The sequence below is a fragment of the Hermetia illucens genome, chromosome 6 (assembly GCF_905115235.1).
Source record: "Hermetia illucens chromosome 6, iHerIll2.2.curated.20191125, whole genome shotgun sequence".
NCBI classification, from domain to species: domain Eukaryota; kingdom Metazoa; phylum Arthropoda; class Insecta; order Diptera; family Stratiomyidae; genus Hermetia; species Hermetia illucens.
The window spans coordinates 40,935,603-40,952,376 of NC_051854.1; the positions used below are offsets into that span (position 1 = coordinate 40,935,603).

The window sequence follows — 16,774 nt, forward strand, 5'->3', positions numbered from 1 at the left end:
GCAAGAAGTTAAAATTTGAAAAATACACTAATTTATTATTTTTATGATTACGTCTAATAAAAATACTTAATACAAAGATCTTATTCGATTTATAATAAATAGACTCATACATGTTTTTTTATAAAATTTTCACTTTCTATATTTTCAAAAAATGTTGAAATTAAAGTAATTGTAAATATTTTATTTGAATCAAAGATATAAGTTTTTTTTTCCGAAGAAATATCCTTCTCTTTTCTGATTGCAGGAAGTATGTATGCTTAAGTGAAGAAAAAAAAAACTAATAAAATGACTTATTGTTTCGACAATATGCAATTGCAGTAAACTTTAACTTCTCTTCCGTTCGCACAGCCTTCAAGATAAAGACTATTACGCGTTCCTTGGAGAATACTTTAAATATATATCCTTTTAAGAAAACGAAGCTTTCTATTTATAGTAGATCACAAGACTCGATATTTTAATTAAATAAAAAGAGGGGGAAATACATATTTAGTTTGTTCTACAAATAGGCGACGAAAAAAATAATCACAATTGTCTCTTTGCAAGTTTTTTTTTTGTTTGTTTTGTTTGAACAATATTATCAGTGAAAATTTTTATATTTTGTGTTGTTTTGATAGAAAACAAAAAAAAGGCGAGTTTTTTTTAAGCATAAGGAAAAATAACGAAGAAAATCCTAGCTCTCTTTTGGATTTTTATGGCTTCTGAAATGTCCTTTCGACTTATCTATAAATTTAATATTTTATTTCGAGTTGAACACGAATTTCTACGAGTTATATAACAAATGTAAGTCAGTAATTGCGTTCTATTTGTAAACTACTAGATTCACGACTTTTATGCACGTTTCTCAACAAAACACCAAGACAACGACTTCCACTACTTTTAGTCTGTTGTATATCAAGAGATAAATGAAAATACCGTTACGGACAAAAAAATATACAAAAAACCGAAGAAATGCTTTTTCGTTGGCCGTTGGGCTCGCGATCTTTTGCTCGTTTCCAAATTCAACTGCTAACGGTTGCCTGATGATCAGATTTTCTTGGTCTCTTTAGAAATTTTTCTCTTTGTATTGTTTTAATTAAAAACTGTCCTTAATTGAGATTATATAGCTTAGTTGCTAGTGATTTGTTTTTCCCTTTTCAGTAGCTTTAAAATCTAAAAAATTAGTTTTTACTTTGTACTTTTTTTAATTTTTTTCGCTTTTAAATTTTTTTTTTTAGTCTTTTTTGCTTTTTTGCTATACTGTCTTGCGATCAAACACTTTGTTTCCGCGTTATAACACTTTTCAATTGCCACTTTTTCATAAAACACGTTTGTCTTTCAATATTGAAACTGATCAAAGGAAAACACTTTTGCGATAGACTACGCTTTTCGAACTAAAACACTGACACTGGCTGCTTCCTTGCGCTGCTAACACTGTTCAAAAATCGGAATTATTGGGGAGGTGGGCCAATCTTCTTCTTCTTCGGAGCTTGAGCTTTCTGTTCTGTGAAAAATTCGTAAGAAATATTCAGATTAGAAGTGTACTTCGCGCTGTTTTCAAAGTTTTCAAGGAAGAAGTGGACTTGGTATAGAACTGTATCAACTTAAGGATCTAAACGAACAAAATACGAACCTGAGACGGAAAGGGTTGTCATCCATCATGCTGCTACGATGTTCTTCAATGGTTGGCAAGTAAGAAGTTAACTTGTTTGTTGGTCGCAGGGCTCGCATTGTTCTCGTTGACAATCGCCACACGAGGCGTTGTTTGTAAGGAGTTTTGTGTTGATTGTTGTATGAATGTAGAATTTGCGAAACTAGAGACTTCGCACAAATAAACACTTCATGCGGCATCTGTTCAAGATAAAATCAGATAATTTATAACTTCTCCACTTTTCCCACAATTCAATAAACTCACCCCAATGAATTCTTGCAAGTAGACACCGTACTCGGCAAGACGGCTAATCTCAGGACTTTGAATCGAGTAACTTTTACCCAAATGCATCTCGAGATGATTGCAGACGAGTGCCAATGCTAATGTCGAGGGTACAGCCAAGGTCGTTCGAACGTCACATAGCAAGATTTCAATGGCCATTTCGAGTTCTTCCAGCTTAATGACTTTCTCGAATTGATCAAAGAACAGTCCACCCATTTCCATAGCCAAGCGCCTGAATAGGATGTAGATCAAACGTACAAAGTTGAGTGCTGTTACTGGCGGATGACCAAATTGGACACCAAGTTTATTCTCGATGACCCCGGCCATACGTTCCAAATCGCGAGCAGTACAACCAACCTGAAATTAAGCAATAGAAAAATTTGTTTAGACAATGGAACTTTTAACGAAATCAAGGAAGTTGTTTAGCAAAGTTGTTAATAGGTAGGACCGTCAGATTATTCCCAATCGGGAATCTTAAATACAAGAAGAGCTTTCCAACTCCAACGACTGAACAAAGCCAGAGTCACTTGTAGCTCATGAACGCATAAATAATACATTATCCTTGTAGAGGTAGGGCCACTCTCGTTTTACACAGACCGCCCAACTAAATAGCAGTGAAATTATACAGGGTGCGGCAGCATATTATTATTATTCTGTTAAGGGAAACTCACACCGCGTCCTTGAAGAACTATTGTGCCCCTTTTACTGGTTATAGTGTACCTGTTGATCATAGTATCTCAAGCAGGCCTGTAACCGTTAGGAACTTTAGTATGTTCCCCACTTCCAGAAGTTTCAGCTTTGCATCTGGTATTAAGTGTTCTCCACTGCCCCAGGACGCGCATGGAGGTTTCGTCCTCCTCCTCACAGAACCTGCAGGCAGTGTCCGTAGATATCCCTAGCTTCCCTAGGTGATAATTCAGCCGGCAATGACCAGTGAGAATTCCCATTATGATTCGGAGGTTCTTTTTGGTGAGGTTTAAGCAATCCTTTGTGCGCATGGGTTCGTATCCCCCAATAAACACCTTGGACTGCTCCATCCCTGGTAGGCCCGCCCAATATAGTTGTCCCTCGGTATCAGTATTTCGGGATACCGCCTAGAAAGGATATCAATCTTCCTTCGATTTAGGCAGCTCCCCGCCTCACTCATACTACCGGCCATCCTGAATATTGATTTCCTTGCCTGCATCTGTATGTGCAGATGGAGAGGGGTTAATCCCAGAAGGACCTCCAGGGATGCCGTTGGGCATGTCCTCATTGCCCCACTGATACACACGCAAGCCAGCCTTTGGAGCTTATGTAATTCCCTGGCTTGTGTGCTGAGTTGGGTTCTTTCTGCCCAGATTACCGCTCCATAGGTAATCATTGGCCTTACTATTGCAGTATATATCCAAAGTAGTATCTTCGGGCTGCAACCCAATTTTTTCCTGCTATGGATCTGCAAGTCATCAGAGCCCTCGTTGGTTTTCGACAAGTGTTTCCGACATGTGTCTTCCAGAGCGGCAGCATAACTTCCTTTTTTAAAATGCGCGCCACTCAGTTAGTTGATGTCATAGCGGAGCGCTAGTGGTCTCGTTCAAGAGGAGATACTGTAAAGTTTTGTCCCGACACGGTTCAGTCGCCATCATGCGTTGGAATAGTGAGGAGCGTGCCTTTGCCGTTGAGGTTTACTTTTCAAGCGGATGTTCGGTTATTGCAACACAGCGTGCATTTTGGAATCGCTTTAATTTAGCCCCGTTGGCTCCCGTCCCAGACCGCAAATCAATTGTTACATGGGTCACTACATTCAGACAAACTGCAAGTGCGACAAAAGGAAGAACTGGAGTCCCTCGGCCTGTTAGATCACCTGAGAACATTGAAGCAGTGAGAGCGTCAATGTTGCGATCGCCACGGCGTTCTGCGCGCAAACACGCATCTGCCCTTGGACTATCCGATCGTTCTGCGAGAAGAATTCTTCGTGATGATCTTCATTTTCATCCTTATAAGATGGCGATAATGCAGGAACTTTCAGAACGGGACTTCAATTCTCGGATGAACGCGTGTGAGCTTCTTCTTGATGTCGTCCCCGAGGGTGCTATTGTTTTTTTTAGCGATGAAGCCCATTTTCATTTGTGTGGGTCGGTTAACAAACAAAACATGCGCTACTGGGCTGACACCAACCCTCGAGAATTGCATCAAAAGCCTTTGCATTCACCCAAAGTCACAGTGTGGTGTGCAATTTCCTCAGCTGGAATTATTGGTCCCTGGTTTTTTGAGGAAAATGTGGTTACAGTGACAGTGAATTCGGGCCGGTATGTAAACATGCTACAGAATTTTTTTTCCCACGGCTAGAAAATTTGGATTTGGGGGACACTTGGTTCCAACAAGACGGTGCAACAGCACACACTTAAGAGCATCGATGGCTGTTTTGAGGGAACACTTTCCAGAGTGCCTTATCTCAATTAGAGGCGATTTGGAATGGCCGGCACGCTCTCCCGATCTGTCCCCTTGTGATTTTTTTTCTGGTGCTCTGAGGTGGCGGGGAGGAAGATAAGGCGGCAACCCTGTCGGCTGAACCAAAACCAAGTGGCCCAGGAGAACCTCCACGTGGTGGCACCGGGAAACGCTGTATTGCATTGGCTTGCCGGCCGTGATGCAGTAGGTGAATGCTCCGAGGTCTATTAAGGGCGATCAGACCCGAGTCTGCACGGGGACTCATCTGAAGTGGTTTCGGTCACGAAACCTTACCAGGGGTATACTGGTACCATGGGAACCGGGGTAGCCCCTGGACTCTTATACTTCAGGAGAATTCCTGTCGTATCTGAGTACAGCTCGGTTGGTTGCGGTTGGCCCCCTTGTGGGAGTTTCATGTGGGGGCTGTGGTTGTGCTCAAGCGAGAAGAGACCTTCGGGCCTCGGCGGCGTGTTTCGTATCAACACGGGTGCCGTACTCCATAGTTCGATAGAGATTTAGGTAATTCTTGCATCCACCAGTATGAATGCTAAGCCATGCACTTGGTATAGACTGGTGCCGTTGTGCTTGTCTCAGCGGGGCTCTGATTGTGATCACAAAATCAATCCGTGTCTGAAGAGGGCCGTAGGATTAAGTGTCAAGACAGGTACCTACATTAAACACCGAGGACTTCACTGTGATTTTTTTCTATGGGGTTTTTTGAAATCCCGTGTTTGTGTGAACCGTCCAAGAACCCTACAAGATTTGAAGACCAACATCCAAGAAGAAATTGCCAACATAACACCTGCTATGCTAACAAGAGTCATGACAAACGCCAGAAATCGGTTTACGCAATGTATGGAGAATGGAGAACATTACCTAACAGATTTGATCTTCAAAACAATGTAAATAAAAACTTTAGACACGTACCTACATTATAAAAAATAAATAAATATTTTCCGATGCATACAATAGTTTTTATTGAGTTTTGAAAAAAGGAAGTTATGCTGCCGCACCCTGTACAAGAAGAGCTTTCCGACCCCAACGACTGAACAAAGCAAAATTCACTTGTAGTTATGGAATGCATGAATAATAGAATTGTCCTTGTAGAGGTAGGGCCACCCTCGTTTTACACAGACCAACCAAGTAAATAGAAGTGAAATCATATTTGACATTAAAGGGGGCCACGTTTTCACATTTTTTTGTATTTGATTTGGAAATTTCAGATGAATTGGAGCAAAGCACAAAACAACTGCGATGGATACTGTGATGCGACCTTTCACGCTAAATGTTTGGGGATACCGTGTGCGTTTGTAGACATTCGCGCAAAATTATTACTGAACGTTACCTACCGTTGTAACGCCTGCTGTGGTACCAGGCTATCTGACGCAATTCAAATATTGCATCAACACACGGGGACTCTAGCATCGATTCAACATACAGTCTCAAAATCTCCATGTTAGCTTATCCCTCCAGTTACTGCTTCGTCGAGCGCCAGCGTAAACTCGGTTTCTAAGACGCCGCTTTCTGGCTCTGCTTATACCGGCGACTGCGGCCAACAATATTGATGCCATACCCAAGTCACCCCAGTCGACGTCTGTTCCACTGCGTCTATTAAAGGTCATACCAGCCCACAACGTCCACTAGCCAATTTAACAATCGCCCAATATCCGAGGGGCATGTTTCCTACTCAACATCGGGTGCGCTAGGCAGTTCTGACGATTATGCTAGTATCGCTGCATTAACGCCATCGCAAGCCACACCTGCGGTCTTCCCGACCTCATTTTGCCCGAGCGGCCCCTGTTGAACGCTGCCTCGCCACCGAAACAACTGTCCTTGTCAAGGCTAGCGTACTCCACCACTTTCGACGATATTTTGGCCTATATCAGAAGCAAGGCCAACTCAGATTGGTCACCTCTCTCATGTGCGAGCTGTCGAAGGATGACTCTCCTGACCAAGTGATAGCTCCCTTCAAAGTGACGTATTCCGACGACTTCGATGCTATCCAAATCTTCCTTTTGACCACAAGGGGTCTTCGTCAAGCGTTATCAGGGGACTAAGCTTCGAGAAAATTTCCCGCCTTCCTCGCCGAACTTACTTTAGACTGTTTTATCAAAATGTAAGGAGTCTAAGGATCATGCTATCGAGTTTCAAACTGTCTGCCTTAGCATTCGACTTCACATCATCTGCATTCCTGGAACCTGGTCGGAAGACAAGATTTTAGATTCCGAGCTCCTCGAAGGTTACTCTATCCTTCATTGGGTCAGAAAATGTGCTACGCTTGGCAAGACAATCGGCGAAGGTGCCTTAATAGTTGTTAAGTCCCCTCTTCGTGTGGAAATCACCTTTTCCTCGTCCTCCTCCACCTACGATTCTGTCACCATTCGAAGCATTCCGCCAAACATATGCCCCTTTATCATATCCTGTGTATAATTAAGGTATGATACGCAGTGTTTCAAGCGAGCAGGTTTAAGAAAATTAAAACGTAACACCGTCTCCGTCGTTATTTTAATAAGCAAATATGGATATTTCGGAAACCTTCTTGCCTTCTTCAGTGCACGGGTGTATATACACAAGTTGTTCTCGAAATGTCGATATTTGCTTAATAAAATCACTACTAGCAACGGAGACGGTGTTACGTTTTAATTTCCTTATATCCTGTGTATATTTTCCCTGCTTCAGTCCACCTTCTCTGCCCGAGAATTTCTTCGATAGATTATCAGAAGTCCGAATCGTGTTGTTCCCCTCACTTCCTTTCATCCTCTGTGGCGACTTTAATCTTCCTATGTTCTCCTAGCCTACGATACCCGGACTTCCTTCCCTCCCTCCCTAATAATTCCACCCACTCCCTTCCTTTCCTTAATCCACTTTCATGTACACCCGTGCCGCCCTCCAATTTAACTTTTCTAGAAACTACTTAGATCGTACTCTTGATCATGTCCTCTTTAACCTTCCTGCGCGTTGCTTTTTCCAATCCCCTCATGACCCCCCCCCCCCCCCCCCCCCCTCTTACATTGCCTCTGGCGGCCATCATCCTGCTAGCGAGTTTGATCCTCAGATATCGCGAATCCACTCCCCTGTCGCGCGCAAGCCTACCAACGCAGGGCGAACTTCGAAAGGGAACTCGGCTCTGGCGGCAATCAAATGGGTCCCCCTCCTCTGTTCATTCACGTGTGACCAAGTATTCACCACCTTCTATACCACTTTATCTGATCTTCCCTGTTATGTCCCAATCTCTCCTAAGTGCTTGCGCTGTCTAATTCACCACTGAAGTCCACAAAAACACACTGTGAGGAACAAGTTTCTGTCTTCTAGAGCCTATGCTGGCTTACGTTTTTTTTTCAAAACTCTGCATTCCTCGGTCAAATGCTTAATACGAAATCCAGAAACGAATATCGGACCAGTGTTGAAAAACTCACTGAAATTCGGAAACCTCAAAACTTTCTGGGCCCACAGTTGCAACTTCCGCTGACCTGCCCAGCTATCCAATCCGTTCATTAAATTCTCTGGCTCCTCAGCTGACTCCTCCATCTATCCTGTGATTTACTCTACCGCTACTTTTCCTCAGTCCATGTTCCCTCTCCTCTTCCCTCCCGCTAGTGAATGTACCCTACTCCACAATGCCTATTATTCCCCTCCTTACTCCTCTCCTTGCCGAATACCTCATTGGCAAACTTGATGCTAATGTCGGTCCTGGCTATGATGGTCTTCGAAACCTTTTTTTGCGTAAAACTAGTCAGTCAGGGAGATGCCCTTCCCCTATCCCTTATTTTCAACAAAAGCTTCGAAGAGAATCATTTTCACGGCTTGTAGAAAGAGGCTGTCATTATCCCCATTCACAAAAGTTGCGATCGTATGGTTACGCTCCATTTCCCTCCTCTCTTCCTGTTCCAAAATCTTGCAAAAATATGTCAGCGACTGGTTGTCCACCCACTTTGGCTACCACATAGTGAAAGAGGAACACGGCTTTGTTAAGCGTAAGTCCACTGCCTCCACAACTTGCTCGACTTTACCAACTTTGTCGCTAAATGTCTAAATTCACGGCAGAAAATGCATACAAACTATCGTCTCTAAGCGTTCCCATACTACTTGTTTCATGACTTGCCTCTTACCTTTCCAACCGATCCTGCCGCGTCTCTTTTGATGGCTGGACATCCAGCTGCTTCTCCCCCTCCTCTGGCATCCCGTAGGGACCTATTTTGTGTCCTTCATTATTTTTATTTTTTATCAACGACCTCCCCCACTCCCTTCCTTACTTGTCCCTGTTTGCTCTATATGTCGACGACCTTAGCTGTTTTCCGTTATACCGTCGCGGATGGACTGCGCTTACCTTCAAATCTAAACCTAGAAACTCTGGTTCGTTAGTACTCTGCTAATGCTTTAGCTCTAAAGGCCAGAAAATGTCTGCTTTTCTTACTCTCTTAACAGACATTCCTTATCATACCTAAATTCCACTCAAGAGCTCGGAGACACTTTCGACAATATGCTCCATGCATCCATCCAACCTCCACTCCACTGCACGGACATCCACGATGAACAACGGAGCGGGAAGCCGTCGATCTCCGACAAAGTTGTAGCGGAGGTTGAACGAATCATGCTCGAAGATCGGCGAATCACGATCCAGCAATTGACTGCTGAAATTCCTGAGGCTTGTGAACCTTTAGTTGACAAGATTTTGAAAGAAAAACTAGACTACCAACAACGTATGTGCGCTGGGTGCCGCACATGCTTTCTGAAATCCACAGTTTTTGAGTGAATGCGACGAGAATACCGAAGATTTCTTAGAGTCCATTGTTACGGAGAATGAAGCGTGGTGCCATTACGTTAATACTTACAAAACAACAATCTCGCCAGTGGAAACACCGAGTCGTCCAAACCAAAGAGATTTAAGCAAAAACTGTCAACAAGAAAAGTCATAGCAACGGTGTTTTGACCCGACGTGGTGTGCTTAGAAGGATCATAATAAACTAGACAAGTTTTTGCGAGACCCTGAAAAAGCTCAAACGGGCAATCCAAAACCGTCCTAGGGGAAAACTCGGAAAAATGACCAAAGGCGTAAGACCACCACGACAATGCGCGTCCGCATGTCTCGCAACAAACCAAGGGACTTAATCGAGGGAATTGGCTGGGAAGTCATTGCCCATCTCCCTTACAGTCCTTACGTTGCACCCAGCGAATTTTATCTGTTTTCGAAGTTGAAGGAGCACCTAGACGATCATCGTTTCGAGACGGACCACGAATTGAAAGACGACATTTCCAGGTATCTCAGTGGGTTGGCGACGGACTTCTTTGAGGCGGGAGTGCAAAAGTAGATTACTCGTCAAAAAAAAGTGCAGAAAAATAGTTTAAAGATCAACGTTTCCAATGGTGTATTCGTTCAAATAAAAATTCCTGGTCCCTCAAATAAATTCCTTGTGCATGGAAAAAATGGGGAATCTTATTTTTGAAACAACCCTCGTAGATAAAGTAGCTCTCTTTATGATCGACGCATCAATGAACGTCTCAAACAAAATTTCCCGCAGTGTCGTTCGCTCTGTCGCCCTCTATGGTTCTGAGTGTCAACGGGATATTAAAGATAATGAATGGCGCCTCGCAGAAATGGTAACCAGGATATTATATTGGACTAGTGGCGCAACACGCACTGATCACATCAGAAATGATAGTGGAAAAATTGCGAAAGAGGCGTCTTCGATATTTTGATCATGCAATTCTCATTGACAAGAACGGCCGAAAAAAACGATAACTCCATTCAGATACAGGCCTTTGACTAAGCAAAACGGGGCAACTGATCAGGTCGAGCTGACCCCGCTTCTGAATGGGGAGCACCTAACTATTACTGGAAGAACTAAGCACATTTGGTCACGGCAGCAGGCTAATCAGAGGAACGATGACATTATTTGTAGATTTTTTTTCATAACTAATTTGAATATTATGTCTCCCCTGATTAGATAGATTTGCATGGAAACTTTGTAAGTTGAGTGTACTCATGGAAAACAGACGAAAATCGACATAGATTTACTTGACTACAATCTCTGTAAACCCATCTCTTTTGGAGGGAAATAAGACGATGCCCAAAGGCCAATTTCAAACACCACCTCGCGGGGATTCCACACAACCAAAAAAATGCTTTCCTTACAATTTCAATAAAATGCTAACTTGAAAACCTATTTATCGGTTTATCAACTGAGCATGATGTCAACTCAGCAAGCTAAGACGAAAAACCAAACTTGCAATGTAATTTACTGATAAAATATATTGCGTACGATGATGACCTTCAATTTGAATTATCGACGTATGAAAACGCTTGTCGTACCTGCGACCACATAGAAATTTAGTGTTTGAGTTAATCCAGGGTTAAGTAAAATGCAATCGGTGTGCCGCACTCAGTCGATTCCTAAATTCATCGCCCACTATGATATTAAAGGAGGGTAAATACGGGATACTAAAGCATAAATGGCAAACGTTAAGTGAGTTTAGAAGGAAACAAATTCTTTTCCAATATTTTCTCCTGAAGTGTCTAAATCAACGCACGATGAAAGGTCGCTCAAGTTATCCAATGTTGGCATATCTCCTAGAATTAATCAGCATAAGACACCATTCTAAAATTATCATTCAGGCAAATGAACTCAAACATTTTTCGCCCCCAAAAAGATTCATGTTTGAAAGATTAAGGCCAAGACCCCGGGAGAAGCTCTGGCAAATATTTCCAATCTTTCGCTGTATTATGAGGTGTCATTTGAATTTTTTTTTATAGTTTTCAATGTCAAATCATACAAAGCGAACGACAATCATCATTGACGTCATGGTTATTTGAATAACGCAAACGATAAACTGAGAAGACTATGAAACATAATGGGACACAACCTTTGTAGATAGCAGGAAGCCTAGAAGTTCCCGGTTTTATCAAGTTACATATGCTTAATACTTACTTGTGATATTGTTGCTAGATCATCTAAATTGATCGGCTCCAATTGTAGTTGTTTAATGGCCAGATGGAATGATGCAACACTAATGCAGGCCATGTGTTTTGGTTTAACTGTCATTCGATTGAGGAATCGATCAACCAAATTGATCGCAGCAAACAATACATCCGACGGCAATTCATACCAAACTTTTAGGCATCGTAGAACATACGCCGAACCGTCTCGTGCTCCAGCTGTTATTTCACGCTGAAATTGATGAAGTAAATTTTTAGTGTCAAGCAACAAAATTCAATATATTTAATGGAACGTGTGTCAACTATATGATCAGATCGTAAATTAAAAAGTAATTGAACAAGTTCTTGACAATTTTAAATGGTTCAGATACAAAGATTCGATTTGATTACTCTTCTCTTGTGTACAGTTGAAACGGATGGAAGATATATAATTCGATAGAATACAAAACAATTTACAAACTCTGCCATGCTATTAACATAGCAGGCTGGTCCCAAGCCCAGCTAAAGGAGGAGGGTTTGAGGCAACGTACTCTGTATCATCCTCAGTAAAACAAAAATAAAATGCTGAGATCAAGGAAAGAGATAAATATAGTTGGAGTCATTTCATTATGCTAAATCTTAACTGATCTCTCTTGGTAACAGGTCCCGCGATAAGCCGACCAAGAAAACGCATACAATGTCGTTACAAAGATGATGATCGGATTGAGTCACAAGCCTCGGAGAAATGCTAGGGCGTCCACCTCAGTCGGCGCGGCAGGACGGGCCCCAGTCTTGTCAAAAATGGGCAAGAGTTCTTGGCACATGGATGGCGTCAGGACGTAAGCAAGCTAATCCGAACAAAGCAAATACGTGTCTGCACGCTAAATGTTGGTAACAAGAGATCTTCGGAAAAGGCGTTTCAACACGGGTGCCGTACTCCTTAGGTCGGTAGAGATTTAGGCAGGTCTTGCATCCACCAGTATAAATGCTAAACCATGCACTTGGTATAGACTGGTACCGTTGTTGCTTGTCTCAGCGGGACCCTGATTGTGATTACAAAATCAATCCGTGTCTTAAGAAGACCGTGACCGCTGGGTGCAATTGCTCTACCACGATCAGAAAAGTGAAGTTGGAAGTATGGCAGGTGTATCAAAACCGCTTCGTGTCTCTGTTGGTGTTCATCTTGGGAGCGCCCTCTCACCACTCCTCTTTGTTGTTATGGACATCGACACACGGGAGATCCAACGTCCAGCGCCCTACACACTACTTTATGCATATGATGTTTTCCTAGCGACTATAGCAAAAATGATCTCAAGCAACTTGTCCAAAATTGGAATGATCGCCTCACGCAACACGGTCTCAGATTGAATCGGAATAAAACTGAATTTTTGACGACCGATCCCCATGAAACAGGAACAATCACTGTCAGCGGCAGTGATCTGCCCAGAACTGAGTGATTTAAATATCTCGGGTCAACGCTATCAACCAATGGAGAACTGCGTTATGAAATGGCTTCCACAACTGGTGTTCTTTGTGATCGACATATCGACGAACGTGTCAAATCTAAAATGTACCGCAATTTCGTGCGTCCTGTCGCCCTCTATGGTTCTGAGTGTTGGCCGACTATAAAAGACAATGGACGGCATCTTGCGGTAATGGAGACGAAGATGTTGCGTTGGACTAGTGGCATGACATGTTTTGATCACATCCGAAATGAGGATATCCGCGATCGTTATGGGGTTTTACCGATCGTGGAAAAATTGCGAAAGAGGCGTCTTCGATGGTATGGCCACGCAGTTCGTGCTAATGAGAATAGAATTAACTTGCCAAGATTGGTCTGAACATCGAAGTCGTTAGTAGACGACCAAAAAACAGGCCGAAACAACGGTGGCTTGATAGGCTGGATGGGGATTTAAAAGCCTCGAGATTACACCCAGATCAGGCATTCGATAGAGCCAAATGGCGAAACCGATCACCACGAGCTGACCCCGCTAGTGAACCGGACAAAGGCTAAAGAAAAAGAAGAAGACAAAGCAATTTACAAGATGCCTACTTCAAGCGAAACTACATTATGGAAACGAACTTGTTATCATCAGATAAAATGGAAACAGGTCCCACCCAAAACCGTACTATATGCCTGACCAATGATTTGTAATCATGGACCATCATTATTAATATTCTATAAACAAGCTAATTCCGCTTCGATTCAAAATCACAACAAAAACAAATGTCTCTCAAACTTTTACGCACAAACAAGCGAAGAATGTCTTATGTGAAGAAATTTGTGTTTAAAAATATATATACATATTTATGTGCTGGCTGAATGCCAAAACGTACTCATTTTTAATTTCATTGAGATTGCCTGGTATTGGCAATGAAAATGTTTAGGAGAAACTTAAGTTTTAGTGCAATTAATGTTTATGAAAAATTGTTTAGGCAGGAAGCCATGCAATTGTTAGGTATGAACCGGTCTAAATTGCAAAATGCTAATGAGATTTATTCATCATCACCGAAAATTCAAATGAACAAGTATTTTTTATAGGAAGATATCTTTCAAGGACAGCGAGTGTGAGCATGAAATCGTACCTAGAATAACAACAATAAAATATTCAGTTCTGACGCGAATAACTGACGAAATGTCTTTTGTTTTTATTGAGGCTGTGTGGAAACAGGTTGATGGTTGAGTATTGTAGCAGAGTGTGTCAAGAAGTGTCCGAGATTAAGTCTACACACTAACAATATACAACCCCCCAAAACATTCTCTACATTTAGATAATATTTACATTATCGCAATTTTTTTATAAAGTGTAGAGTAAAACCCCGCTTTGCATCTGTTTGTACATTTTATCATAATAATAGATATGAGCTAACTTCTCTGAATGTTATATTTTTCTCTTTAAATTCTAGAAGCAATGTCTTGATATCAAACTAACAGCAGCTTTGCAATGTTCTACTTTTCGGAAATTATGAAACTTTCAAGTTTTTCTGATATAAAAACTGAACACAGTCACAATGTCTCGGATATAAGTTCCGAAAATTTAACGCGTAATTTGTTTATTCGGCTTATCTATATTTTTCAACAGCTTTAATTTCGGGTCAAAATGGCTGAATACTTGAATCGTGATTGAGGAACGAATGTTATTTGAATTAAAGCAATGAAGATAACGACACTGGTAAACAGTAATGAGATCTCTAAATCGATTGACATAGGTGGGATTAAATACACACGCGTTACAAATACAAGAATATTATTTTAAAGATTTTTTGCACTTTGAATGTCAAATGAGGGGCACAATTTGAACGAAAATAGTTATGTAACCTTCATGTATATATCTAAAAGCGAAGTGTACTTTTTTACATTACGCGAATTAGAGGATGTGACTGGACTCTAGCTCAAGCTGAAGGAAAACAAGGATAGGACCTCGGGGTAATTGCATTCGTTAAAAACTCAGATACAACCTATGCGATTCTCCAGATCTGAACAAACAACTGCTTTTCGTTGAATCGACGAATTTTATTGTTCTGAAAAATATAATCCTCTGGAGTTTTACATTAAACTGTTAATGACAGTCCCAGATCAACCGTAATTTTGTTACCTTATACTAAATTTTCGAATATTAAACGATTAAATAAAAACTTCCGAGTGTACGCAACACTAGGACTCATCATGGCTAGTTTTGTTCCCGGAAAAGACCATTTCCCGGGAGTTCAACTTTTTGCTCCAATTTGGAGAAATCACCCGCTGAATCGCATCGAGTTGCTATGGAGGCCTAAGGCGACACTGCTCTATCGGAAACAACTTGCCGAGACTAGTTCCGTCGGCTCAAAGATGATGAATCCAATCTGAGCGACAAGGAGCGTGAAAATCGGCCCAGGAAAGTTAAGGACCACGAATTGAAGGCGCTTTTAGACGAGGACGATACTCAAATGCAGAAAATGCTCGCCAAGCAATTAGGTTTTTCTCAACAAGCCGTTTCCATGCGTCTACATGCAATGGATAAAGTTCAAAAGATCGGAAAATGGATGCTGCATGAATAGAACGATAAGCAGAGATGTTTTTGCATCGGATTGTAACTGGCGACGAAAAATAGATTTATTTCGACAATCCTAAAGGAAGAAAATCGTGGGTTGATGCCGGCCAACCAGCGACATCTTTTGCAAGACCAAATCGCTTCGGACGGAGGACGATACTGTGCGTGTGGTGGGATCAACGGAGTATTCTCTACTATGAACTATTGAAACCTGGCGAAACTGTTGATGCCCACTGTTATCACCAACAATTCATAAAATTTCATCGGGCTCTGAGTGAAAAACGGCCGGAATATCAGCAAAGACATGAAAAGCTGATTTTCCTCCAAAAAAGTGCGAAACTACTTAGAAACACTCAACTGGGAGATACGACCCCACCCCGCTTATTTTGCTGTACAATTTCAAGAGTGCGACTGCCACGGATGCGGAAGGGGGACCCGATTATACAACATTATTCAAGGGTGTGTCTGACAAGTGAGTTAACAAGTGTTAAAGAGAGCTGAATTGAGATAAAGTCGGAGGAGGAACGTAGGATAAAACCAGGCATTTTGGAAGCTCTATTGATGATGTTAACGAAGTCGGAATTGAAAAGAAGTTTGTCGTCGAATATTGCACCCAGGTCTTGGAAGGAGGTCAGTAGTAAAAGAGGTTGTCCACTAATAGAAACGCGGGCAGGTGAGGATGGAGGCGAGATCATTGATAAAAAACAGGAAGAGTAGAAGGCCAAATATTAGAGCCTTCGGGAACACCAGAGAACTGTTGCACTTGCAACAACTTGGGAAGGTGAAATAGCTCGACAAATGGATTCGATTCTGCAAGCCCTTACGGAGCAAAACATGGCGCTTCGAATGGAAATTTGCAGTTCTTTACTCTCTCGCAACAGAAGCGATTCCTTTTTGCAGAGAATAGTGACATGTGATGAAAAGTGGATATTATACGACAATCGTCGCCGATCAGCACAATGGCTAGATGCTGATGAGCCGACGAAGCATATGCCCACACCGAGCTTCCATCTGAAGAAGATATTGGTGACTGTTTGGTAGTCTACAGCTGGAGTTATCCACTATTCTTTTCTGGCACCTGGAGAAACGATAAATGCACAGAAATACTGTGCCCAACTCGAGGAAATACACGAAAAATTGAATATTCAACCAAGATTAGTCAACAGAAATGATGTGATACTCCTTCACGGCAATCCACGACCTCATGAATCCAGAACAACGGTTCAAAACTTGAATGAACTGCAATATGAGACTCTACCTCATCCACCATGTTCACCGGACCTTTGGCCACTATCAATTTTTAAAGCATTTGGATCTTTTGGCGGAAAAAAAAGGAATGAAGAGGCCATCAAAATTGCCTTCGACGAGTTTATCAACACCCAGCCTGTATATAACCCCCGTCCGATGACAATGGCACTTGCACCAGGACACTTTGCTCAAATTTAAAAGTTCCCCTTCCAAATGGTAAATCAGATATCCAGATACCAAGAG

At 41.9% G+C, this 16,774-nt stretch overlaps 1 protein-coding gene across 4 annotated transcripts in view; it reads right to left on the reverse strand.

Moving 5' to 3' along the window:
* Positions 1-113: 113 nt before the first annotated feature.
* LOC119659972 (cyclin G-like) overlaps positions 114-16,774 on the reverse strand; it is a 55,683-nt gene continuing 39,022 nt past the window's right edge. For 3 of the 4 annotated variants that reach the window (XM_038068336.1, XM_038068334.1, XM_038068337.1), the window contains exons 3-6: positions 11,266-11,505; positions 1,892-2,266; positions 1,610-1,827; positions 114-1,480 (exon numbers count right to left, since the gene is read on the reverse strand). In XM_038068336.1, the coding sequence (XP_037924264.1) occupies positions 1,405-1,480; positions 1,610-1,827; positions 1,892-2,266; positions 11,266-11,505 (909 nt within the window). In that variant the 3' untranslated portion in view covers positions 114-1,404. The remainder of the gene's footprint in view (positions 1,481-1,609; positions 1,828-1,891; positions 2,267-11,265; positions 11,506-16,774) is intronic. The other variant, XM_038068335.1, reaches the window with a different exon arrangement.